The 27774-nt window shown below is 44.4% G+C and overlaps 1 protein-coding gene across 2 annotated transcripts in view; it reads left to right on the top strand.

Moving 5' to 3' along the window:
* Nucleotides 1–27774, top strand: part of rab11fip4a (RAB11 family interacting protein 4 (class II) a) — a gene marked incomplete at its 5' end in the record, with an annotated part of 191530 nt that overhangs the window by 148120 nt on the left and 15636 nt on the right. For both annotated transcript variants that reach the window (XM_084329938.1, XM_084329937.1), the window contains 2 exons: nucleotides 23046–23127; nucleotides 23442–23579. In XM_084329938.1, the coding sequence (XP_084186064.1) occupies nucleotides 23046–23127; nucleotides 23442–23579 (220 nt within the window). The remainder of the gene's footprint in view (nucleotides 1–23045; nucleotides 23128–23441; nucleotides 23580–27774) is intronic.

Below are 27774 nucleotides of genomic sequence, written 5' to 3'. Positions count from 1 at the left end.
TAGGTCTATCTCAGATCTTCTTCCAGCACCCTGGAAATTCTCCAAGGGGGTCTTGTAGAAGACAACTCTCTCAAATTTAACATCATAAGAGAATCCGAGGACCCCATCCCTGAGGGGCCATATCTCGGTGTAAAACTCGCTACCAAATTTGGATGGTGCAAGTAACTCGGCCTTAAAATGTGCTACTCGGACTGACGTGCGTATATAGTAGATGTAGCTAGACTGCTCGCCATTTTCTTTCCTAGGGTCTCTCTAAGAGGGAACTCTCTAAATATATAGGTTTTTATTCAAACCCTGACCGCCTATATAGCGTCATACAGACCCGTCCGCAGCTTCGCCCCCACCCCCATACAGAAATACATCCATCATTCTAGACAGACACACCCACATAATCTTAACCATACCCTGTCGTCATGCGAATGGTGCTACCACATTTCTTCAGACATTTCTATCAGTCTTTGACAGAAACTTTGAAAACAACTCACTCAGTTTAAAAAGTGTTTAAAGTATCAGCATTGTAGCATATAATAGGAAATGGGGAATTTCTTCAGCAGGACTACCAGCTATATTATGAGTTTTATAACCTATGATCTCGCATTGCTTTTAAAACACGCTATCGCTAATAAAGTCAATGATGCCCAGTTGTACATTGTAAACGTGAATGTCAATAGCGAGCGCTTAAGGCTTTTTGAAAATATGTTGAAGCTTGTGAGAGAGAAAGGCTTGCTATATAATTGGCAATATATGATAGAGACACTCTCAAAGGATGAAAGTCTTCTATCTGAAAACGGCTTAGTTACTATTTTAGATCATATGAATGGTAATTTTAACAGAGCACACCTGTTATGCTTATACACGGTAATAGTGGATGTTACAGCTTTTAAGCTGAAAAATCATAAGTGTTTAGAAACTTTAGATATTAACTGTTGTGAAGGGCCAGATTAAAGCTGAGAATCTACCTTTATTGTTTTATATACATTGTATATTATTTATATATACACGGAATATCCCTTTACCTGCGTTCGAACCAGAGTAATATTCGCTCTCCTTATTGGATAGCGCCCTAGGCGCCAGCTCGCAAGCCCCCAACGTCAGGTTCAAAGACAAGCTCAGGCATGTCGTAACATGCCCGGAGACAGCGTATTGATCCCAGACAAGAACTGAGGTTTGGGACTAGATAACCACTTAAGTATATATACGGCGCAAGGTGCGCACAGCAGCAGTGTGTGACAAGTTCGTTCATCAAGTTCATCCCGAGTCAGCGGGTAGTGAAGTGAGCAACCGTGCGTTGAGAACATGTGCGAATAGAATAGTAAAGTGTCAGAGTTTAATGCAGTAACGTCAAGTTCGACCTAGTTTAATGTGAAGTAAATAGTCGTTCATTTATTGTATATCGTGCAACCACAGTTCGTTCGTGTGTAGCATTACCCAGCGGTTCGTCGTGTTTAGCTAGTGAACCTTAGCCAGGGTGTTCAAGTTTCAAGTTCAAGTTTCTTTAATAGTTGTCATACAGAAGTACAGAATACTTTCATACAAAATGCTTCTTACTGTTACGCTCCAGAGACTGTGCTAGACAAGATAGTATCAAATAACATAGTATAGCATGTAATTTAGAAGAAGAAAATGAGGTCACAGTGTTCGGTATAGACATATGTACAATGTTCTGAGTTACCATATAATATACAATACTATGCAGTGTACTAATGTACAGTACTATATAGTGCAAAGCAGAAATGGGATGAGGTACAATTTAGGTACAATTTACAGTAAGGTGTACGAGTTGTAGTGCAATCCTTCATCAATAAATATAAAGTGTGGGGAGTGGGTGCTACAGTGTGTTTGTTTAAAGTGGGTGTGTGCTATAAAGTGTGTGGAGTGGGTGCTACAGTGTGTTTGTTTAAAGTGAGTGTGTGCGTGTGGATGTGTGTGCTATGTGCGTTTGGTGGTTGTTGTTGTGTAGTGTTCATTGTTCGTTTAGCAGCCTGATGGCCTGGGGATAGAAGCTTCTTCTGAGTCTTTCTGTGCTCACCTTGAGACTCCGGTATCGCTTGCCTGACCGCAGCAGTTCAAAGAGGCAGTTGTTCGGGTGACTGGAGTCTTTAATGATTCTCTTAGCCTTGCCCTTGCAACGCTTGTTGTAAATGTTCTGGAGGGTGGGGAGCCCCCCTCCAATTGTGCGTTCGGCTGAACGTGTCACTCTTTGTAGTCTGCTTCGGTCTTGTGCAGTGCTATTCCCAAACCAGGAGGTGATGTTGCCGGTCAAGATGCTCTCTATTGTACATGAGTAGAAGTTCTTAAGGATCTTCTGACTGACTTGGAACTTCCTTAGGCGCCTGAGGAAGTAGAGGCGTTGTCGTGCCTTCTTCACAACACTGTCAATGTGTGTGGTCCATGTCAAGTCCTCGGATATGTAGGCTCCGAGGTACTTAAAGCTGTTGACTCTCTCAACCGGTGCCCCGTCGATGCTGAGGGGGCTGTAGTCCTTGACCCCCGACCTCCTGAAGTCCACAATCATCTCCTTTGTTTTGCTGACGTTCAGGGAGAGGCTGTTTTCCTGGCACCATCCCGCCAGGACCTTGACCTCTTCCAGGTAGGCCCTCTCGTCATTGGCAGAGATCAGGCCCACCACCACTGTGTCGTCAGCAAATTTGATGATTGTATTGCTACTCCGCTGAGCCACACAGTCGTGTGTGTACAGGGAGTAGAGGAGGGGACTCAGAACACAGCCCTGGGGGGCCCCTATGTTGAGGGTGTGTGGCCTAAATACGTCGCCAGCACCCGAGGAGGCCTAGTCGGAGAACCGTTGGACATGTGCACAGGAGAACCAGCGGCGGCGATTGCAGAACCATTACTGGTTGGATTATATTGATTTGGAACGTGTTACCCGGAGAAGAGCCTCGTTGATTTCCACTATCGTTTGGGATTCAACCTTGTGAGGATTACACTCGGGCTGGCCTCATGGACAGAGGCTGGCTAGCTGTCATCATTGCTATCGAGCATTTGGATTACAGTTATTGCTTTTGCTGCTGATCGTTGGATTTACAAGGACTGACTTCTGTACGTGGAGTCCCTTTATTCTTCATTGAATCAGACTGAGTATCCGAACATTCCTCTATCCTCTAGACCTTACAACTCTGAGAGGAACCCAGTGTCTCCAGGCGGTACCAGCGCTGCCTTCTATAATTGCTATTATACGCCAGGTGGCGTCAACCTAGACCCATCGTAGGAATCCTGCTATTCCCAGTGACTCATGCTACTGACTGACTTTATGCATATTCTTCGCCATACAAGCGCGACCCTAATTCTCATTCTGTAACCTAATGTTGCATAATAATAAAATACCCTCAAATACTATTTCTTTGTCAATGCCGTGTTCTTATGAGTGTTCACCATCTATATTCGATGTACTGTCTGGCCAGTAATTAAAGTACATACCTAGCAGTGGTTTAATCTATCACAATCTTTAATACAGTCAGGGTTTTGTAACCCCTCAGTTACAATTGGTCCTTCGAGCCGGAGGGTATCAGTAATATTTAATATAATATTAATATTGACATGGCCAGCGGTGAACACTCTCCAAGCGGCTCCCCCAAGCTAGAACGCCCGCAGCGCAAACGTCAGCTACCTCCATATCTGGAGGACTTCGCTTTCGTTTTACCCCCTAGCTTATCTAAACAGACGTTAAATACGGATAAATCGGATAGTTTAAGCATGCCCAATCCTATCGACTTGGCGACCCTGCCAGTAGAGACCCCAGTGGGTTCAAACGAAACTGACTTAGCTCACGGGGGGGACCAAGTGGGACATGACGTGACTATACCTCCAGACAGCGTCACCGGGATAGACCCCGGAGCGCTCCAGGATAAAGAAAGCGCTCCAGGGATAGAACCCGACGCACAACCAAGAGAAGAGTACCACGCTCAGGAGATAGACCTCGGAGCGCGCCAGGAGAACAGATCTCCACCAAGCCCTGTCAGCACCCGATCACCTCCGTCAGTGTCATCCCCCAGCGAGGCGGACCAGAGACTGGCGCAAGCCTTGATCGCCACGCTGACAGCTTCAACCGAAAGAGACCGACTCCAGGGTGAGCGCGACCGGCTTCAAGCAAAGACGCTTAGTGAGCGCGAACACTCTGCCACGGAACGAGAGCGCCTCCACGCTCAACTCCAAGCAAAAGCCCTTAGTGAGCGCGAACACTCTGCTACGGAACGAGAGCGCCTCCAGGCGCAACAACTAAGTGAGCGCGAACACTCTGCTGTGGAACGAGAGCGCCTCCAGGCTCAACAACTGAGCGAGCGCGAACAACAAGAGCGCCTCCAGGCGCAACAACTAAGCGAGCGCGAACACTCTGCAGCGGAACGAGAGCGCCTCCAGGCGCAACAACTAAGCGAGCGCGAACACTCTGCAGCGGAACGAGAGCGCCTCCAGGCGCAACAACGGAGTGAGTACGACCGCATCAGACTGGAGGAGAGGCGCCTTCAGACGGAAGAGAACATCGAACGAGACCGCGCCAATGCACAGCGCGACGCCGCCAATGCACAGTGCGAAGCAGAGCGCGACCGGCTGCAGGCGCAGATGATAGAACAATTGATCGCCAGGGCGACACCCCCTCTCTCCGCACGGAGCTCCCGGAGATCATCACGACAAGGGTCTAGGGCACCTTCCCCTACCCGACAAAGCTACCCGGGACCCGGCCAACAGGAAGAACCTGCCTACGTCTCCGAGCCCCCTCCCCTCCATACGAGACCCAGCCAACGGGAAGAACCGACCTACGTCGCCGAGAGACTAACTAGAAGACTCCAAGACCTAGAGGAGGAAGAGGAGGGATATCAAGCCCACCAGCACAAACATACTTTGGACCAGGAGGCCCAGTACAGCCCCGACCTCAGCCCCGAGTCACTGCACTACAAACCCCCGACCCAACTCAAGGGTGAGTTTGATGTACAGTCAGCACCGAGGAACAGCACCTGGGGACCCGGCCTCTGGTACCCACCAAGTACTAACCCACGACCACCCGTACGGGGAGACTCGCCCAGGAGGCCTCTCCCCCTACGCTCATCGGTGTCCCAGCCATCCATGGCATCTTACCTTGGCACACCGACGTTCCCAGACTTTACGCGCGAGGACAGAGCACAGTACACAGAATTACGCATGTGTTTAGAGACTATAATGTCCGATGTCCACGACGAGTCGTACAAATATGCCATCCTCCTCAAGCATCTCAAGGTGCCCAGAGCGCATAACATAGCGCTGGCATATTCCAACACAAGCACCCCATACTCCGCTGCTCTGGTGGCCCTCGACGCGCGCTATGGACGCATATGGGATTACGTGATCCAAGAAATACGAGATATCGACCGCCTCCCCCCAGCCAAAGACAATAGAGCACTGGATGACCTCTCTATCAAGGTACAATCCCTCGTGGGGATGCTGGGGTCCCAAAAGGAGAAGGGGAGATATGAACTGTATGCAAATTCTAACGTGGAGCGGATACTGGAGAAGCTCCCTCCAGCCCGCCAAGAGCGTTTTCGGCGGCAGAAAGACCACTGTGACCCCAACGGCCCAGAACCATCCCTCCTAGACCTGGCTGCTTTCCTCGCAAGGGAAGTTAGCAGTCTACGACTGGACACATTCGTGTGGAGTGGCTCTAGCCCAAGAGATGGACCGCGGAGGTTCAATGATAACCGCCGGTCAGTGACAGTTATGCACCAGGCCGAGTCAGTGCCGCAGCACAAGAATCACAGCACCCCCCACGTGAAGGGGAAGTGGAAGATTGCATGCCAGTACTGTGAAAATGAACATTGGCTGTCTCAATGTGACACCTTCAAGAAGCTGACCACTGACGAGGTGAGTCAGTGGATCAAAGCCAACCGCCGCTGCTTCCGCTGCGCGCGCAGCCATATGGCAGCTGAGTGCCGCCTAAAGAAAAGATGCCGCAAGTGCGACGGCGCCCACTTGGAGGTCCTGCACGACAGCAACAAGAGGAGACCCGTACCCCAAAGCAGCTCGAGAGTGAACGTCATGTACATAGACCCTGCGAAGAGCGGGAGCTCCCGAGTGCTCTTGAAGGTGGTCCGAGTGCTCCTAAGCTACGAGGACAAGGTCATGGACACTTACGCCGTCCTAGATGATGGGTCAGAAAAGACTCTCCTCCTCGCATACGCCGCAGCCCAGCTGGGTCTGCGGGGTACCGAAGAAACAATGACAATCCGTACCATTAGAAGAGACCTAAAGACCATAAAGGGTGAAAATGTCTCCTTCACGATAGCAGCGGTCGAGCAGCCCGAGAAGCGGTATAGCATCACTAACGCCTTCACCAGCCACGACATAGGCCTGTCACGGTACACCTACCCCATCACACAGCTGACGGAGAAATACGTGCACCTACGTCAACTACCTATACCGCTCATCGACGACGCCACCCCGGACACTACAAGGCCCCCTCTCCGGGTCTTCCAACCGACCGACAGCCACTCGCTGCCTCTACACGAGGATAAACGAAGACGACACCACCCTCTTGCAGCACGTCGAGAGGCTATGGACATTAGACGCGATGCCCTTTAAGAATGAAAAGAAACTCGTTCGCTCAAAGGAAGACACTTATGCCATAGCCCTCCTCGAGCAGAAGACAAAGAGAGTCGAGGTCGACGGAGTGATGAGATACGCAACTCCACTCTTGAGGCGAGAGGGGATGCCCACCCTCCACACCTCAAAAGAAGCGACAGAGCGATATCTACTGAACACCGAGCGGCGTCTAGCCAAAGACCCCACTCAAGCCACTGTGTACCGCGCTGAGATCGACAAGCTGATCACAGCGGGACACATAAAGAAAATTGACAATCAAGAGGCCGACCAGACGACTGAATCCTGGTACGTGCCCCACCACAAGGTCCACTACAACGGCAAGGATCGCATTGTATTCAACTGCAGCTACCAGATCGGACTACAGAACCTGAATAAAGAACTCTTGCCCGGCCCGACACTCGGCTCCTCTCTCCTCGGCGTACTACTACGTTTCCGCCAAGACAAGGTGGCCATCAGCGGCGACATCAAAGGGATGTTCCTGCAGGTGCGACTAGTGGAGGAGGACAAGCCCCTGCTGCGGTTCCTATGGAGAGAGAGGATCAACGATGAGCAACCATCCATCTACCAATGGGAGGTCCTCCCCTTCGGCACCACATGCAGCCCATGCTGTGCTACGTTCGCACTACAAAAACATGTGACAGAAGACCCTGAAGCTGACGAGGAGGTCAGACAAAGTGTAGAGAGGAGTTTCTACGTGGACAACTGTCTGCAAAGCGTCTCGACGCCAGAAGAAGCCGAAGCCCTCCTGCTCAAGCTCCGCGCCTCACTGATCAAAGGCGGCTTTGATCTCCGGCAGTGGGCCAGCAGTGACCCTCAAGTACTTTGCAGCCTCTCCCCAGAGACAAAGGCAGCAAGCAGCGAGACCTGGATGGCGACCACCCCAGGTGAAGCACAGGAAATGACATTGGGCCTAGTCTGGCGCTTCAAAACAGACTCGCTCCATTACAAGCACACACCCCTGACCCCGGAGCAGGGAAGGTCGACCCCTCTACCGACCACCAGACGGAGCGTATACAGAACACTCGCAAGTCAATACGACCCGCTGGGGTGTATCCTACCTTACACCACTCGGGCGAAAATGATTGTACGAGAGCTGTGGGACAAGGAACAGGGCTGGGACGACCCCATACCCGACCACCTAGCTTCCACCTGGAGAGAGTGGGAGAGAGAACTCAGCTCGCTCCAAAATGTGAACATACGCCGGAGCTACTTCCCACCCACAGTGCGGCTGGAGACGTGCCAGATGGACCTGCACGTCTTCAGTGACGCCTCGGAAGTAGCCTACGGTTTGGTGGCTTACTTGCGGGCCCGAGAGGAGGGAGGAGAAATACACACAGCCTTCATCCTGGCTCGCTCAAGGATAGCCCCCCGCAAGCAACAATCGATCCCGCGTCTAGAGCTCTGCGCAGCTCTGGTAGGCGCGCAACTCGCCACGTTAATCCAACGTGAACTCACCATCCCGGTGCAAAGAACAATCTTGTGGTCAGACTCCATGACCGTACTCACATGGATCCAGTCCGATTCTTGTAGATACAAGGTCTTCGTGGGAGTCAGAGTCACAGAGATTCAAGACCTGGTAGGATCAGCGTGCTGGGCGTACGTTGACACCAAACAAAACCCAGCCGATGTCATCACACGGGGGATGTCCCTAGATGACCTCACACGTCACAATATCTACAGTGACGGTCCTGAGTTCCTCAAGCTCCCGGAGGAGGAGTGGCCTACCCCCACCCCACGGGAGGCTAGTCAAGAGGAGGCAGAGATCAAGAAATCTATGTTCTGTGGGCTGACGCACATCCCAGTCCCCACTGACCCTAACATAGACGACTGCCTAACCTTTGAGAGTGCGCAGCTAAAAACATTCCTGTGGCACCACCCTGAGGTTCCCCCCACTACAGACATTGACGCATCGAACTACGCAGAGGCAGAACTCCTTCTGCTACAGCGAGCCCAAAGAGACTCGTTTCCAGATGAGCTAGACTGCCTGCAGGGAACAAAGCCAATCCCTTCAGACAGCAGACTGCTCCACTTGGCCCCTCAGCGCGACACCCATGGCCTCATCAGGGTGGGTGGTCGTCTGAGACGGGCCCCGGACTTAACGGATGACGTCAAGTATCCTATAGTCCTCAACAGCCGACACAAGGTCACGGAGCTCATCATAAAGAAATACGACGAGGATGTGCACCACGCTGGCGCAGAGAGAGTCTTCGCTGAGATCCGACGTCGTTACTGGATACTGCAAGGAAGAGAAGCAGTACGTTGCTTCCAGCGGACCTGTCTAGACTGTCGCAAGTGGCGAGCACAGCCCAGTATACCCATGATGGCCGACCTGCCTCCCTGTTGCCTCCGACTCGGCGAGAAGCCCTTTCACTCCACGGGCGTGGACTGCTTCGGCCAGCTCTACGTGAAGAAAGGAAGAGGGACAGAGAAGAGGTGGGGCATTGTATACAAGTGCATGACCACCCGAGCAGTACACATAGAACTCCTTCAGACCATGAGTACGGATTCATTCCTCAAGTCCTTCCGGAGATTCACAGCACGAAGAGGAAAACCGTCTACGTTGTTGTCTGATCAAGGGACAAACTTCAAAGGCGGAGAAAGAGAGCTGAGAGAGAGCTTCCAGGCCATGGGCCCAGAACTTAAGACCCACCTCGCTCCCTATCAGATCGAATTCCAGTTTAAAGAAAGAGAAGTACGTTCCATAAAGACAGCTCTGTACGCCGTGCTTGGGGCCCAGACCGTGGCGGAAGAAGTCCTCACGACAGTCCTCACGGAGATCGAGGGAGTATTGAACTCAAAGCCCCTCGGTTACGTCTCAAGTGATGTAGCAGACGTCGACCCAGTCACCCCCAACACTCTCTTGATGGGGCGGCTGGACCCTGCTCTTCCACAGACGGTGTACAGACCTGAAGAATCGAACGGCCGAGGAATGTGGAGGTACAGTCAAATATTGGCTGACCAGTTTTGGAACAGTTTCCTCCTCCACTACCTACCGTCTCTCCAAACCCGTCAGAAGTGGGTAAAGGACAGAGACAACTTACAAGTGGACACAGTCGTTATGATCATAGACCAGTCACTACCCCGAGCTATGTGGCCGTCCGGCCGCGTAAGCAAAGTGATCACTGGTGCCGACGGGAAGGTCAGAGCGGCAGAAGTTATTGTCCAAGGGCGGACCTACACCCGACCCGTGGCGAGGCTGATAGAGTTGCCGAGGCTCCCTGACTCCCCTGATGACGATCATGACCCACTGACTTTGTAGATTGCCCTACTCCTCACAACAGACATTGAGCAGTTGACTGGACTATTAATCTGTCTCCCTTAACTAATTAGGTGCGGACTAATTAGGAGGCGGCTGTTGTGAAGGGCCAGATTAAAGCTGAGAATCTACCTTTATTGTTTTATATACATTGTATATTATTTATATATACACGGAATATCCCTTTACCTGCGTTCGAACCAGAGTAATATTCGCTCTCCTTATTGGATAGCGCCCTAGGCGCCAGCTCGCAAGCCCCCAACGTCAGGTTCAAAGACAAGCTCAGGCATGTCGTAACATGCCCGGAGACAGCGTATTGATCCCAGACAAGAACTGAGGTTTGGGACTAGATAACCACTTAAGTATATATACGGCGCAAGGTGCGCACAGCAGCAGTGTTTGACAAGTTCGTTCATCAAGTTCATCCCGAGTCAGCGGGTAGTGAAGTGAGCAACCGTGCGTTGAGAACATGTTTGAATAGAATAGTAAAGTGTCAGAATTTAATGCAGTAACGTCAAGTTCGACCTAGTTTAATGTGAAGTAAATAGTCGTTCATTTATTGTATATCGTGCAACCACAGTTTGTTCGTGTGTAGCATTACCCAGCGGTTCGTCGTGTTTAGCTAGTGAACCTTAGCCAGGGTGTGTGGCCTAAATACGTCGCCAGCACCCGAGGAGGCCTAGTCGGAGAACCGTTGGACATGTGCACAGGAGAACCAGCGGCGGCGATTGCAGAACCATTACTGGTTGGATTATATTGATTTGGAACGTGTTACCCGGAGAAGAGCCTCGTTGATTTCCACTATCGTTTGGGATTCAACCTCGTGAGGATTACACTCGGGCTGGCCTCATGGACAGAGGCTGGCTAGCTGTCATCATTGCTATCGAGCATTTGGATTACAGTTATTGCTTTTGCTGCTGATCGTTGGATTTACAAGGACTGACTTCTGTACGTGGAGTCCCTTTATTCTTCATTGAATCAGACTGAGTATCCGAACATTCCTCTATCCTCTAGACCTTACAACTCTGAGAGGAACCCAGTGTCTCCAGGCGGTACCAGCGCTGCCTTCTATAATTGCTATTATACGCCAGGTGGCGTCAACCTAGACCCATCGTAGGAATCCTGCTATTCCCAGTGACTCATGCTACTGACTGACTTTATGCATATTCTTCGCCATACAAGCGCGACCCTAATTCTCATTCTGTAACCTAATGTTGCATAATAATAAAATACCCTCAAATACTATTTATTTGTCAATGCCGTGTTCTTATGAGTGTTCACCATCTATATTCGATGTACTGTCTGGCCAGTAATTAAAGTACATACCTAGCAGTGGTTTAATCTATCACAATCTTTAATACAGTCAGGGTTTTGTAACCCCTCAGTTACATTAACCATATTATTGATGTTATGCACGTTTATATTATTGATAAAAAAGGTTACAACATGATCTGCAATATTCTTTAATACATTTTTATAATATACCCAACTGCGTTTTTTCTACCTCAAGGTGTAATAATTGCTTTGAATGATTTTAAGTTCCTCCTTACAGTTATAGATGTTTAAAAATAAAAATATTATCCAGTTGTGTAACTATCTTAAGCTCTGTGAATTGGATCCCTTTAAAACTTCGAAATGTCGGCACTGTCTGTTAAATGTAATGCATGAAAACATTTTAACATTTGTTAGGACCTTGATCAAATCCAATCATATTTATTTGTAAGGTCCTACAATACATACATTAATGTCCCCTTGGGACAAACACATCTTCTTTAAACAATTCAAGAAGAAGTTTCACAATAAATCATGAATAAGCCATAAATACCATAAACTCTAAACAATTTAAAATAAATGAATGCAACACAGTCATACATATCATTGCAAAGGTATGTAAAAACCTATCAATAGGAAGAAAACAGCACCTCAGACCTAGTGTTGAGGAGATTACCCAAGACCCTTTCAAGGGGATCTCCCTTCTTAGATGTCGTTGACAGCAGTGATGCAATAAAACAGGCATACAGCCAACAGACAAGGAGTTACAATAAAACATACCATCACATTTGATATGTATAGAAAAGGTGTAATTCTCATAGCAGGAGTCGAACCCGCGCCGCCCTGTTGAAACCAGGGAATCCTCACCGCTAGACCATATGGGATTTCATGTGGTATACTCTACAAAACCTGTTTACACTCAGACGGGGCTCCGGGGTCGGATATTTATCTTTCTGTACACGTTTTTTAAGTGAAATATATTAGTAGAACTCTTTTTACATCATTCTACATAAGAGTTCCATGTTTTGATATTATAAATGAAATGCCTCATTGTTTTAAGATGTTTCATACAAAAATATAATCGTTCCACTATACCCCCTGTAACGGGGTACAGTGTATCGCTACCTAGGGCACAGTGAATCAGTCCTGATATTATACATTATTTTTACACAAACAGCATTTTTATTGTGTGAACGAAGTAAAACGTTCAGGTACAAATAAGACATGTCGACAATGTAGCTATCAACCAGACCATCACTGAAACAATATGAATTGTTTTTGCTACACAGTAAATTTCACAGAGTAAATTTGACTCAAACTGAGTACATTTGGATAATTGAATGTGAATGATACATTCCTATCTGTGACCAAGATAATCACTGTAAAACCTAACATTGTTTTATTTTATTTTTTGTATTTTATTTTTTTATTATTTTTTTAAACAAACACATAAACAAACATGACAACACACGATAAGATATACAAGCATTAGTTGACAGTGCACATCCAATGAAATCACATTTTAGTTAATTGTCTTATATAGGATATACCCTTAATACCTGTTATCTAAAAACCTACACACATATGCTCTAGCTCGTACCCCCCCCCCTCCCGGACCCCCCATTGGATAATCCATCCATTTTCCCTCGCTCCTAACCAGACATTACCATTATATGCTAGCTTTTATTTTCTCCACCACTTCTAACCACAATGTCATTTTGGATTCATTGAGACCCAAAATTCTTGCTGTAGATATTTCTTGATAGATCACATCGAGATATTTAATAATCCAGTTGGATTGGAACCATCGTGATGCTATCAGCTTTTTAGCCACTGTGATACCCGATAAAACCAATCTCTTTAGCTGTGGATGTACTGCACACTCAAAAACATCATTCAGCAGTAATACAGAGGGGTGTACAGGTATATTCCAAGATAATTGCTGGGTCACCTCTTTCCAGAATATCTTAACTGGTGGGCAGTCCCAGTACATGTGCATAAATGTCCCCTCGTCCCCATTTGTACATAAGGAGCATTTGGAGTCTTGTATACGACCCATTTTTTTCAGTCTTATAGGAGTCAAGTATGTCCTGTGAATATAGTTAAGATTGATTTGTTGATGGTCCGGGTTCCTTGATGTGAGTCGAACATTTGCCCAGGCTTCTTGCCAATCAAAATCACTTTACATTGTATTATTTTCATGGTTATAATGAATACAATTCATCTTTGTGACAACAACTCTAATAAATAATGGCTTTATGCTGCTTTCATATGTGTTAGCCATACTACACACTAACACAGGGGTGGGCAATTATTTTTCCCAGGGGGCCGAATGAGCAACTGAAAATATGTTGGGGGGCCGGGCCAAAATTCCAAACTCAATTATGCATAATATACATTTTATTTCTATATAAAAAGCAGTAAATGGCATTGTTTTGACCCCTGGTAAGAGTGTATGTTATTATTTGGCAATTAAAAGGTGAGGTTAGCTTTCAAAAATATCATTTATTCAAATAGAATTTATTTCCAAAATGATAAACAAAATGTGAAACATTAATAACAAAGGGCATTTTGAGTTTCATATACTATTGAAACAAGGATTTTCTTAGCTTTCTAAAGACATCACATCATCTTATAGCAAAAATAAACAAGACATGTCACTGAACTGTGTAAAGAAAAGTGTCCCAGTTTTGTAGCCTTTTTTACTTTACATGCCTATATTATACATTTAATGTTTTCAGAACTGTGCAAAAAAAAGAAAAAAAAATATCAAGTGTCCCATTTCACTTGTTATATTTCCACATTCTAGTGTTCTTCAGTTCTTTTTTTTTTCATTCAGTGTGAGAAATCCAGTCTCTGTTGAGCTTTAACAAGTCCATCAAAGTCAGGTTGCATGTCTGAGGTGGAGATGTGAAGCACAGCTGCCAGATGTTCATCAGTGAGAGAGGATCTGTACCTGGACTTGGTAAACGTCATGACTGAGAATGTCTGTTCACATAATGTAGGTGGATCCAAAGAGAACCAACATCTTCTGAGCATGTCTCCTAAGCGTATATTGTGCGTGTGAACGTTGACATGAAAAGAAAAAAGTTAAAAAAAAAGGATATATAAAAAAAAAAAAAATTAATAAAAAAAAAAAAAAAAAATTATTATCATGTAATCTTTCGCGGGCCGGTCAGAATCATCCCGCGGGCCGTACAATGCCCAGGTCTGCACTAACACAACTATGGTGAGTGAGTTAAAATGTATTTGTCTTAGAACTATCATCTTTGAGCTGTTTGAATATTTCCTATCGTGTGTAACTGTAGGACTTAATGCATATCGATATATTGAGAGCATAAAGTAGTACTCAGGGGGCTTTCTTATTATTTAGTGTGGCTAGAAAACAATTTTAACTAGATGCTGTTCTGCAAAGTAATTCATAAATGTACTAGTTGTATAATATACCTTAGAACAGCTTAAAGAAAATACCTTTGGGGTTTGATCGTACTAAAACTTCTAAAAATACATCTGTATTGAAACACTTTGTTTTTACCTTATCATTGTGTAAACAGGTAAAAAAAACTAGGTTAACATGTCTGTTTTAAGTGTATCATTGACACTCAATAAAAAATCTGAATTCACTAGGATTATGTGATATCATGTTCTCTGTGTACAGATGGAAACTAGTTTCTGCTAAATCTGATGCATCCATGTTTTCATATGACAACGATATAAATACAAATTTTCTATACTAAATACCAAAAATAATAGATTTTAATGTTCTAGAATCTAGACCTTATCTGTACTATTTAATGCTGATTTTATTTGTGTACTTACTGTCTTACTCTTTTGTGCACATTATCTATGCATACGTTACGGCTACGTCTGCTTTACAGCTGTGACCCCTTTTTGAGTTGCAATTCTTGCATGACAGGTGGTATACATATACAGTTTATTATTATTATATAGATTTTGTATCCCTTACATCCTGATAAAAATGGAAACAGAAAAACGAGTCTAATCATTGTAATTACAGCACCAAAGCTGTTTGTCTTACAAAGGAGTGAGGTGTCATGGGGGTGATATATGTCAACCCCCTGACAAATTAGCATTATCCTCCTACATGCAGAGATCCTTCTGACTATTGACTCAATCTACTAAAAATAGTTAATTTGCCTCTTTTAAAAACACCTCATACAATATCTTGGATTTCCTTCGACTGTCACTTTTGTGTTGATTGAATATTTCATGCTGTGTAATGCAGGTCACCGTACTAAACTTCTAAAATACATCTGTATTGTAACACATTGTTTTTACCGCTTTTCTTATCATTGTGTAAACGTCTATTTTACATGTATCGACCTGTCTGTTTTAAATGTATCATTGACACTCAACCAATAAACAAAAAATTCAGAATTCAATAGGATTATGTGTTATCACGTAACGAACAATAACACTATGCAACAACCATCAAATGCACTCACAACACACACATCCAAACGCACACACTCATTTTAAACAAAACAACACACTGCAGCACCCACTCTCCATACTTTAAAACACCTAAACACACTTTATATTTATTGGTAATGGATTTACACTACACCCCATACCTGTGTACACCTTATTGTAAATTGTGCCTAAATTGTACCTCACCCCCATTTCTGCTTTGCACTATATAGTATTGTATATTAGTATTGCATAGTATCTTGTATATTGTATGGTAACTCAGTTACTTCTATTCTGCATCGAACATTGTACATATGTATATACTGAACACTGTCTACGTGACTTCTAGTTTTACTTCTATTTTACATGCTATACTATTTTATTTCATACTTATCTCTTGCCTAGCACAGTCTCTGGAGCGTAGCAGAAAGAAGCATTTTGTATAAAAGTATTCTGTACTTCTGTATGACAACTATTAAAGAAACTTGAAACTCATGTTTTTTACATGTACCAATGTACATGTTTTCAGGTGACACTGATATAACTGCAAATTGTCTATAGTAGATACAAAGATTTTGTAATACACTGTTTAGAACTATAGTGTTTGCAAATATTATGTCTGTTTTACTTGTGTGTAGCACGTTAGAGTTGCAATTCCTGCATGACAGTTGCTATACCTTTTACCAAGTAGTCATTTGAGATCATAGATCCCTTTTTTCCGAGCTAGACCTGGCCCCCAAATGACAGCAACAACAAACACCTAAAAATACACAAAAAGCAGACTGAGACATAAAAAAGGCAAAGTGGGCCCTGGGGTTACATTTGAGGTACAGCAAACTATATTGAATGGGTTTTGGGGGGTAAAAAAGAGGATGGAAGGTAATGATTTGCAGGAGGTTGGTATGGGAGAGATGGTCAGGTCATAAATATAAAATATAACACCACGTTATGCAGTGAAGCAAACTATATTGAATGGTCTCATTCTTTAAAATGCCCTTAATTTGGAACTTTAAAATCAGATAGGGTATTGAGGGCCTACAGTTTCAAAAAAAAATTATTTTGAAATCCTTTACAGGCTTAGCTATCAGAGAACATGAAGGCCTTTCCCCCCAAACTCTGTGCTATTTTCTGGATACTGTGACATATAAATTGGGTTTGATGTTATGTCGAGGTTTGAACCGTGGTAAAAACGGTAGTTGACCTATAAATGCTTTATAAATACAGGTGTACCATTGAAACAGTCTAGGGTCAGTCATGGATATCTAGTTAACTTTAGCTAGAGTGCTTTGAAGTGATCTATATCCAAAAATAAGTCTTAATTTATTAATTTAAGACATATGAAATACCCTATTGAAACAGTTAAAACAGCTTGGACAGACACATACATACACACACTTACAAGTGATCACTCTTTTTGTTGTTTTGTATCACAAACACTGGTGTATTTGCAATCTGGTATGTCCTAAATGTATGGATGTAGCAGTACTGTCTATCTGTATGTCATATAGGCCCTTATGAATTGAAAATGGGGGACTCCGATGTAAACAAGACAAAAGTCTTTCTCTGATCTGTAACCTCTTAACCTTGTCAAAGACTCTAATATATCTCTACGGCACTGCTCTAATATATCTTAATACATTGTATTCGTTTTACGAAATAAGAAATAAGAGATAATAACTACAGCTATCTCTATTGGATGGTCAGCACCATGTCCCAAACTGTCAAATGGTTGGTATTACAACATTTACATTTACATTTAGTCATTTAGCTGTCGCTTTTATCCAAAGCGACTTACAAGTTCTGTACGATAGGTGATCAGGGAGGATAGAACTCTATCATCTGTGTAACAATATTCATCAAAGTGTTGCGTGTTATAGTGTAGGTTAGTTTATTAGGACAAATGCATGACTGTAAGGTTAGTTAGGCAATGGTCAGATTATGTTACAGCGACCCCTTCCATTGTGTGAACTAAAAATATGCTATGAGTATATGGTTCTACAATACAATACTTGTAGATGTACATGTTACAAAAATATAAACCATATGTATTTGAACTGCCTGTAAATATGTCAGATTTCTGCTGTAACTCTGGATGTCCCTTAAACTGTTAAACTTCACGCCACCATGGGGTGTTTTAACACCTAAAGGGGGCCGAATTCACCCCCCCCACACACACACACACAGACCCCCACAGACACATATTTTCTGAACTTTATATTTTCAACACAACTCTAAAATATCACGTATAACTTTTTATACCTATTCATATCTTTAACTGTAATAATTAATGTGAACAATAATACAAAACACTGTAATGCAACCTTTTTTAAAATAATCTATTTTAAATAAAACGCTTCACCAAAACCTAATTACTACGACACCTAGGGGGTGGTTGTAGTCAGCCCCTCACCCCCACCCTTGAGACGTAGCCATCTAGCAGAACCTGGCCTCCATGCATATGACTTAAACACAACCCTTACCCCCAAATGGCTTACCCCCGGGTCAGCAGAGCTGACATACATACATACATACATTCATACATACATACATACATACATACATACATACATACATACATACATAGATAGATAGATAGATAGATAGATAGATAGATAGATAGATAGATAGATAGATAGATAGATAGATAGATACATACATACATACATACATACATACATACATACATACATACATACATACATACATACATACATACATACATACTTAGTGTGGTTACTTAGAACCCCTGTTTACAAGTTATCACTCTTTTTCATTAATCAGCCTATTATTCACTTACATTGTATTTTCTTTTATTTACACATATATTTTCTGAACACAATTGTCTAAACACTCTCTTGCATTTGGCATTCTCCAAGAAACCATTTTATAGACACATTGTATTTTTCTTAAAAAATAATCACACACACACACACACACATTAGAGTCATAAATCATTCAAGAACTATCTCCCTTATAGGGACAGTGACATAAGCTTTCCCCAGAAAAGGGGAAGTCAGACAAAGTCGTAAATCAATACATACCCTAACAATGACAGAAGTTTTCAACTTCGCCGATTCGCTGAGCTCTTCCATTTCTCCCGCCTCCTAAAGCCCCCCTCAAGTCGTAAATCAATACTTACCAGGGTTTTGACAGAAGTTTTCGAGTCCCCTGATTCGCTGAGCTCATCCTCCTCCTTCTGTGACTGTCACAGCGAAGGGGGAATGTCACAGCGAGGGGTCCCAGTTTGACTGAGAGACACATCCAGTCTACTGAGAAGCTGCAGTTTGACAGTCCTACTTTGACAGCCAAACAGGTTTCTACAATACATTTCTTTTTAAGAAAAACACAAGTGTTTAAAGATTGTGACATTCTACACTTTATAGACACATTGTATTTTCTGAACACAAGTGTCTAAACACTCTCTTGCATTTGGCTTTATCCAATAAAACACATACACACACACACACACACAAATTACAATTTCAATCGGTTGATTTATTCTGAAAAAAAAATCTGAAACCGGATGTCCCTCCCCCTATAACTCCGCCCCTTCCGAAACCGGATGTCCCTCCCCTCCGAAACCGGAAGTCCCGCCTCCTTGAACCCCTCGACCAATCAGAAAAGGCGTATGGTCATAAATCATCTCAAAAGGGGGCGTGGCTTCAATCAATCAAACTTTCCATATATGGTCTGACAGAAGCAGGATCCTCATTCTCTCTCTTATATTGTATATTGTATGGTAACTCAGTTACTTCTATTCTGCATCAAACATTGTACATATGTCTATACTGAACACTGTGACCTCTATTTTTACTTCTATTTTACATGCTATACTATTTTATTTCATACTTATCTTGTCTAGCACAGTCTCTGGAGCGTAACAGTAAGAAGCATTTTGTATAAAAGTATTCTGTACTTCTGTATGACAACTATTAAAGAAACTTGAACTTGAAACTTAATACCCTCCTTGATTGAGTACACCCATTTCCCTCCCACTGTCTGTCTGCCCTCTGGTAACTTGGTTAGAGTAAAGGTGTGGTTGTCCTCTAGGGACCTCATCTCCTCATCCATTGCTCTCTCCCATTTACTTGATTCAGGGGACACTATGGCCTCTTTAAAGGTCTGAGGTACCCCACTGACTACCCTGTAGCAGTAATCAATGGTGGTAAGTGTACTGTTATCCTCGTCACTTCCTCTCCGGGCATAGTCTGTCAGATACTTTGGGGGTTTGTGTTCCCTTGAGGGATACCTCCCATTGCTTGGGGCACGTGACGTCACCCTTGGGTGCTCCTCGTCATCGCCCTCTGGGGGTTGCTGACTGTCTGTCTGCACGACTGTGCTAAGTACACTGGGCTGAGGTGTCTCTGTTTCTTCACACCTTACTCTGGAGTCCAGCTCTGGCTCCTCTGTCTGTGTCTCGCTCTCACATGTTGTCTTTGTGATAAACTTGACTAGCCTGTGTTTCTGCACTCCCCCTTTACCGGGATAATAAACTAGGAAAGCAGGGCTTCCTTTGTCGTGCCCTACAAAGAGTCCTTTTTCACATCTGGACTCGAGCTTTCCTCTGTCCTGCAGGTAAGCATAACACACTGATCCAAATTTGTGCATTCTAGCTAGATTACACTTCTTTCCTGTCAGTGCTGTATACGGGGTGGTGCCCGTGTGCTTATTAAAGCACCTGTTTCTGGTGTAAGCGGCTTCTTGCACCGCATAAAGCCATAGACTCTTAGGTAAGTTACTGTCTACTAGCTTACACCTAGCCATTTCGAAAAGAGTGCGCCATTCCCTCTCTGCCACTCCGTTCTGGTGTGGGGAATATGGACATGACGTCTCGTGTCTTATCTTGTTCCTTCTCAACAGTGATTGGAACTCTGTTTGTGAACTCTGTTCCGTTGTCGGACCTCAAGCATCTTACGTTACCATAAGGGGCTATGTCTGCCAGGAATTTCTCTGTGGCCTGGAGTGTGTCACTCTTTGCTTTGAGAAAGTAAACAAACACTGCTCCTGTGCACACATCTGTAAAAGACTGTACATATCTAAAGCCTATATGGACTAATTTCTTACTGGACCGGCTAGATCTGTGTTAACTAGCGCAAGTGGTACCTTTACTTTTTCAGTGGGATTTCTGTTTCTCGATTGAGTAAACTTCCTCTTTATGTACACTACACATTCTTTGTCAGGTCTACGCTTTTCACCTTCAATGTGCATGCCTTCTGTCACTGCTTGCAGTTTCAGTAAATCCTCGTAATTACAATGACCCATAATCTCATGCCATGTCTGAATATCGTGACTGACAGTCACGTTACACATATCATTATTACACTTATTACGTTGTCATTACACTCTGTTTGCAGATAATACATTATCTGGTACACCTCTATGTTAAATCGCGTACCGTTGGGCTCTACAAGAAAATTTGTACCTTCATTGAAGAACACTTTGGCATTGTTCGCAGTAGCAGCTATTACAGAGAATAGTCCTTGTGGGAACGATGGTTCGTAGAGAGCGTTCTTTAACATCACTGTACGCTGGCGCCCCTCACTGTCTGTGAGGCATACCTGTGCGTCTCCTCTCTCTTGCGCCAACCCGTAGGTGCGCTTCCCGTCTGCCAGCTCCATGCTGTGACTGTGTCTCTCCGGGTGGAAAGTGTTGTCAAAGTTCTTGAACCGACTCCTGTCGTTGATGACGTGGGACGACGCACCTGTGTCCACGATCAGTCCCTTCCTTTGGGCCTGCTGCAGCTGCGTTAGCCTGGTGACGTACGCTGTCTGCGCCCTGGGGATGAAGCCCTCTTGTCCCGCTACTCTCCGGGCATCGCCTCGATTCGTCTCACGTCGACCGTCGCCGCCATCTTGTCCATGGCCGCCATCTTGTCCATGCGCGACTCGCGCGCTCTGGTCGTGTTTCTTCATGCACGCTCTGTCTGTGTGCCTCGTGGATTTGCAGAAGCCACACTAGACAGTCCTTGTGCAGTTACCTCTCCGATGGCCTTTCTCTCCACATCGCCAACACGCCAGCTCCGTCATGGGCCTGGTCTTCTCCCTTGGCGTAGCTCTGGCCTTCAGCACCTTCTCTCCCGCCTCCGCGGCGGCTGGGTGGGTATCTTCTGAGGCCTCGAAGTTTCGTAACTTGGCCTTGAACTTTCCCAGCGTCATGTCCGCTGAACCGTGTGTTACCAGGAGTGTGAACGGTTTGTACAGCTCCGGTAGTCCCCTCATCACCATCGCCATCATTAGCCCATTGCTTGGTGCTTCTCCTGCACTCTTCAATGCCGTCATGACCTGCTCAGCTCTGATGACGTATTCGGTCACAGTCTCGGTGTGCCCCTTCTTCAGTGCTGTTAGTGCTATGTAGAGGGCCACGACTCGGGGTCTCCCTTGCCCGATATAATGCTCTCTCAACACTCACAGGCTTTCTCTGCCTTTGTCTTTAGTGGCGCGGAATATCAGCCCCAAGCTTGTGTCGTAGAGCAGTGGTGCTAACTCACAGTATGCGTCTGCATTACGCTTGTAGTCCAGGGCTTGTGCTTCCGCTGTCAGGTCTCCCGTGGGGGCCATCAAGATCGTCGTCTTCAGTCCCACACCGTGCATGCAGCATAACATGCGCTCTTCCCAGAGCTCGTAGTCCTCTGCCTTTCCATTAAATGAGGGCCATTTGCTCCTTCCCTTGGTCGCCACGAGTTTTACGACGGGGTTCTCCCCCTCGCCTCCGTTGGGCTCAGCAGGCTCCGTCTCCCCCGGTGCTGCCTCCCCGGGGCTCTGCGCGCTGCTCTCCGGGCGGGTCCGCTTGCGCTCCAGCAGCAGCGCGTCGCTGGGGTCGGCGCCCCGCTTCCTCTTGACGCGCAGGATCGTCGTGTTGGATTCCATGTTGCTCTTTGATGGTGGGCGTAGCTTTAGCTCTTGTTGGCCTAGCGTCTAGCCACGCGGTGCTCCCGGCGCTAACCTAGCCTATACTTCAGCTAAACTTGCTACCCTTATTATTTCGCCCCTGCGTGATCTGGGCCCATAACCTGTTGACAGAATCTGGCTATGGGGCGACAATAATGTGGTCAAGAGGCATGGTTTCTATCTTCAGCCATTAATCAGCGTGGTTTATTATTCGCATGGTAAAGCAGCAGCACATGAGTTCTCCTCTCCGTGAGAGGCAGGTGGGAAAAAGGTAGAGGGGGAGGAGACATCTCTTTAAATACTCTCCACCTGGTGGTAGCATTGGTGGCTCCGCCTATAGCGCCCTCTAGTGGAAACAGTTATGTACAGTCAGTAGAAACAGTTAAATACAGTTAGACAGTTACTTGCAATCCTACATAGAACCTCTAACTTTAACAAGGCTACTTCTAAAATGTATAAAACAGCAGCTTGAAGGGACAAATCAACACACAGGATAAACTACTAGAAAAGTACACGCACAGAAAAGTACAAACAAAAAGGTACACCTACGGCACACCATCAGTGACTACCTGTATCTTAATACTGTATATGTGTGTGTGTGTGTCCATCTCCAGGGTACAGCAGCTAGAGGAGGAGAATGGAGAGATGAAGTTAAATGTGTGCAGACTCAAGTCTCAAACGGAGAAACTGGACCAGGTGAGTGTGTTACCAGACCCCCTGCTGACCATTATTTATAAACTGTACAAGGGTCTTTATAAACTTGAAGAACCAAGCTTTCTTGTGATATGTCACAAGAAAGTCCTTAACCTCTACTGTCTTTTAGTATGAATGAACACAACACTATAACTCACCATCTTTAGATAAAGAAAGGCTCAAAACATTGTTTCTCTGAAAACTTCAAAAACTGAGTTATGATTCTTCATTTGAGGTACTCAATTACCACTTTTGTGAACAGAACTCACCAGATTCTTTCACTCCTCTACACTCCTCCTCCCCTCTTCTCCGTCTAGGAGAAACAGAGGATGACAGATAAATTAGAGGACACCAGTCTGCGTTTGAAGGACGAGATGGACCTGTACAGGAAGATGATGGACAAGCTGTGGTACAACCGCCATGAGTTCCAGAAGGAGAAAGAGGCCATGCAGGAGGTAAAGATATACACTCTGATTTATATATATATATATGAGTCATTCCACCAATCCGGTCCGATTTGAGTCCCTCTGATGTTTTTAAGTGTCTTTTATCTAATCAGTTACCAAAATGTGCTTTGAAATGCTATTTATTTCAGTTGCAATGTCCTCTTTAATAAAGTGTAAAAACATTGCATGAATGTAATTTTTTTTATTATGCATTATGTTGTTATTTCAGTTGACACCATGTATTTTGACATGTCCCTCGTGGCATTTCATGAAAATGTATTTGGGATATGACCAAGAAAATTTGTAAAAAGTCCATACACATCCATCTGTGCTGTTAATGCTGGTAATGATTTATTTCAAAATAAATGAATAATTATTCATTAAAATATAGGGATGCTCGATATTGGCTTTTTTACCGATACCGATATTCCGATATTGTCCAACTCTTAATTTCCGATACCGATATCAACCGATACCGATATATGCAGGGTTTCCCCCCCCCCAAAAAACGGAATAATTTCAGGTAACTAATAATTTCACTGGATATATATATAACAAATATTGTTATTGTTTTTTTCTTTTTTTAAACCGATACCGATATTTTCCGATATCACATTTTACTGCCGATATCTGCCGATAATATTGGTCGGCCGATAATATCGGACATCCCTATTAAAATAACATTATTCAGTCTGTCCCTCAGTAACCCTCAACCCCGTTACACTGAGCATTCTCCCCCCCCACAAAAATAATGGTTCAATCCATAGAAGCATGTGAAACAGGAAGTGACAACTTTGAAGTATTTTGGAAAACACAACACCAGGAACAGGCAAGTAGCTACCTCATTGTACTATGTTTTCAGTCATTTATCATGTAATATTATGGTAGTCAAGCATAATTACTCAACACCGTTACTTGAAAAAAATATAGCAAACTATTACTTGCTAAACTTCCACTCCTATGCCGACGACACTCAACTCTACCTCTCCACCAAACCATCCACCCATCTCCCCCCACACTCCCTTATCAACTGCCTGCACGAAATAAAAACCTGGATGTCATCTAATTTCCTCAAGCTCAACAACAATTATCCTGGACTCCACCCTTTCCTATCAATCCCATGTAAATTCCCTCACCAAATCCGCCTTCTTTCACCTCCGAAACATTTCCAGACTCCGACCATCACTTTCCGACACCACAGCTGAGACCCTCATCCACGCCTTCGTCACCTCCCGCCTGGACTACTGCAACGGGGTCCTGTCTGGGGTCCCAAGCAAAACCCTGGACAGGCTCCAGTATGTTCAAAATTCAGCTGCCAGGGTTCTAACCCGCACCAAACCCTGGCAGCACATCACCCCCATCCTCATCCACCTCCACTGGCTCCCCATCAAATCCCGCATCACCTACAAAACCCTCCTGCTCACCTACAAATCCCTTCACGCCCTGGCACCTCAGTACCTCACTGACCTCCTCCACCCCTACACTCAGTCACGGTCCCTGCGATCCACGGACACTGGTCAGCTCTCCATCCCCCGAACCAGACTACGGACGTTCGGGGACAGAGCTTTCAGTGTGGCAGCTCCCACCCTCTGGAACTCCCTCCCCGCAGAACTCCGCACCACCCCAACTCTGGACTCATTTAAAAAAACTGCTCAAAACCCACCTCTTCAACCTGGCCTTCAACCCCTAACTTTCTCACTATATATGTATATGTTGTGTCTGTCCACTATGTTTGTTAATTTTGTTATCTCCCCCCCCCCCCCCCCCCTTATGTAAAGCGACCTTGGGTCCTCTGAAAGGCGCTATATAAAACGAAGTATTATTATTATTATTGTGAATATGATATTTGTTATTAAAAAAATGTAGATGCTTTCTTAATATCATGCATGCCATGTGCTCTCCTGGTATTCACCACATGTGGAGTAGCAACCATTTTGTGCAAAAAATCACAACCCCGTTACACTCGAATGTAACGTTTGAATGTAACGGGGTTGTGAGATTGTAACGGGGTTGTGATTTTAACACTGATTTTGAAGTTATACAATAATAGTTAAATTAATTATTGAGATTTTTCAACATGCTTATGCCACATACATATTAATTGTAATGTGCATGTTGCTGTGTGTGTGTGCTCACACGTTACCCTAGACTCAACCCTGTTACAGCTACATGTTTATTAATTATTTCTTTAAGTTTATGAAAAACAAATTCAACTTTTGAATAATTTTGTTTAGAGCAAACATAAGAATATCGATTTTAGTTCAAAATCTGAGGTCAAATCACATTTCTGATGAAAAAGCTTGCGGCCGCTGTCAAAAAAAAGGCAAATTTCAGGGTTCAGAATAGCAAAAGTGTAGGATTTTACGTAATTTTTAGACGGGCAATTATAGAAATGGTGTGAAGGCCATCTAATTATTATAGAAATGTTGACTTTAGCACAAATACATGTTTAAATCTTATTCAGAGAGCTTCCAGAGTGTCCATAACGGGGTTGAAGAATAATGGTGTTCATATCATACAATAATGACCAAAAATAATAGAGATTTCATGCCTGAGATGGGAAAATATATTTTTCTGGAAGTTAAATATGTCATTCATCTTTTTTTTATATTTTATTTTTTTATTATTTTTTAAACAAACATATAAACAAACATGACAACACACGATAAGATATACAATCATTAATTACAGTGCATATCCAATGAAATGACCATTTAGTAAAATGTCTTATACAGGATATACCCCTAATACCTGTTATCTAAAAACCTACACACATATGCTCTAGCTCGTACCCCCCCCCTCCCGGACCCCCCATTGGATAATCCAACCATTATAACTTGTTCCTAACCAGACACTACCATTATATGCTAGCTTTTATTCTCTCCACCACTACTAACCACATTGTCATTTTGGATTCATTGAGACCCAAAATTCTTGCTGTAGATATTTCTTGATAAATCACATCGAGATATGTAAGAGTCCAGACCTTCCGGCACATTTTTTCCGGTTGAAACCATCGTGATGCTATCAGCTTTTTAGCCACTGTGATACCGGATAAAACCAATCTCTTTAGCTGTGGAGGTACTGCATGTTCAAATACATCATTCAGCAGTAATACAGAGGGGTGTGCAGGTATATCCAGAGTTAAGAGATTTGATAATTGCTGGGTCACTTCTTTCCAAAATATCTTAACTGGTGGGCAGTCCCAGTACATGTGCATAAATGTCCCTTCGTCCCCATTTGTACATAGGGAGCATTTGGAGTCTTGTTTAAGACCCATTTTGTTCAGTCTTATAGGAGTTAAGTATGTCCTGTGAATATAGTTAAGATTGATTTGTTGATGGTCCGGGTTCCTTGATGCAAGTCGTACATTTGCCCAGGCCTCTTGCCAGTCAAAGTCTGTCTCCAGGTCTGGTATATCCCTCCTCCAGACTGAGTCTAGATGGAGGGTTTCATACAAGGCCGTTAGTAATTGATGATAAAAATCTGAAACAAAACCTCTCGATGTCTCTCTTTCATAGAAAAATGTGTGGTATCTGTGGTGTACAATTGGTATCCTTAATGGAACACTGTGAGCCTTCAAACATGCCAATAACTGTGCATAAAAATAATATGTGGACTTGGTGCAGGGCTGTACAGTGCGATATATATGTCGCACGTGCTACACTGACGTCAGTCTGTGCGATGAATGCATTGACTTCAGTAGCACTGGTGCGATGGCCCGTGTGGCAAAAAAAGAAAAAGAAAAGTGTGACGGTATTAAGTTGAATGGGCCACGGCGCCACGCTATCCACTTGGTGAGTTGACAGTGCCACGAGAGCACTGCACAAGACCAGCGGACATAGAATGTTTAATAAAAGTTCCCGCAGTAGGCCCTACTGGCCAACCCGCGGACATATATAATGTTTAATAAAAGTTCCTGCAGTACTCGCCAACCCGCGGAAATATAAAATGTTGAATAAAAGTCCTGCGGTACTAGCCATCAGTCAAGGAAGCACTCGCAAACAGATGACGTTAAACACAGCAGAAGATAGAAAACAGACAGACTGACCAACGGGGAACTGCATCCAACCCTAGTACAACCCTCGAGTCTAAGGCAAGGACACATTTAAATCACAGAGGTGTATGTTAGTCTATTGGAACTGTATACAGTGGTTAGCTTCTAGTTAGCGTTTTAGCTATATAGCTGCTTGCTAGCTAACGT

Source organism: Notolepis coatsorum, assembly GCF_963971535.1.
Source record: "Notolepis coatsorum genome assembly, chromosome: 14".
Lineage (NCBI taxonomy): Eukaryota > Metazoa > Chordata > Actinopteri > Aulopiformes > Paralepididae > Notolepis > Notolepis coatsorum.
The sequence above is the reverse complement of the archived record's forward strand: the minus strand, read 5'-3'. Positions and strand labels throughout refer to the sequence as shown.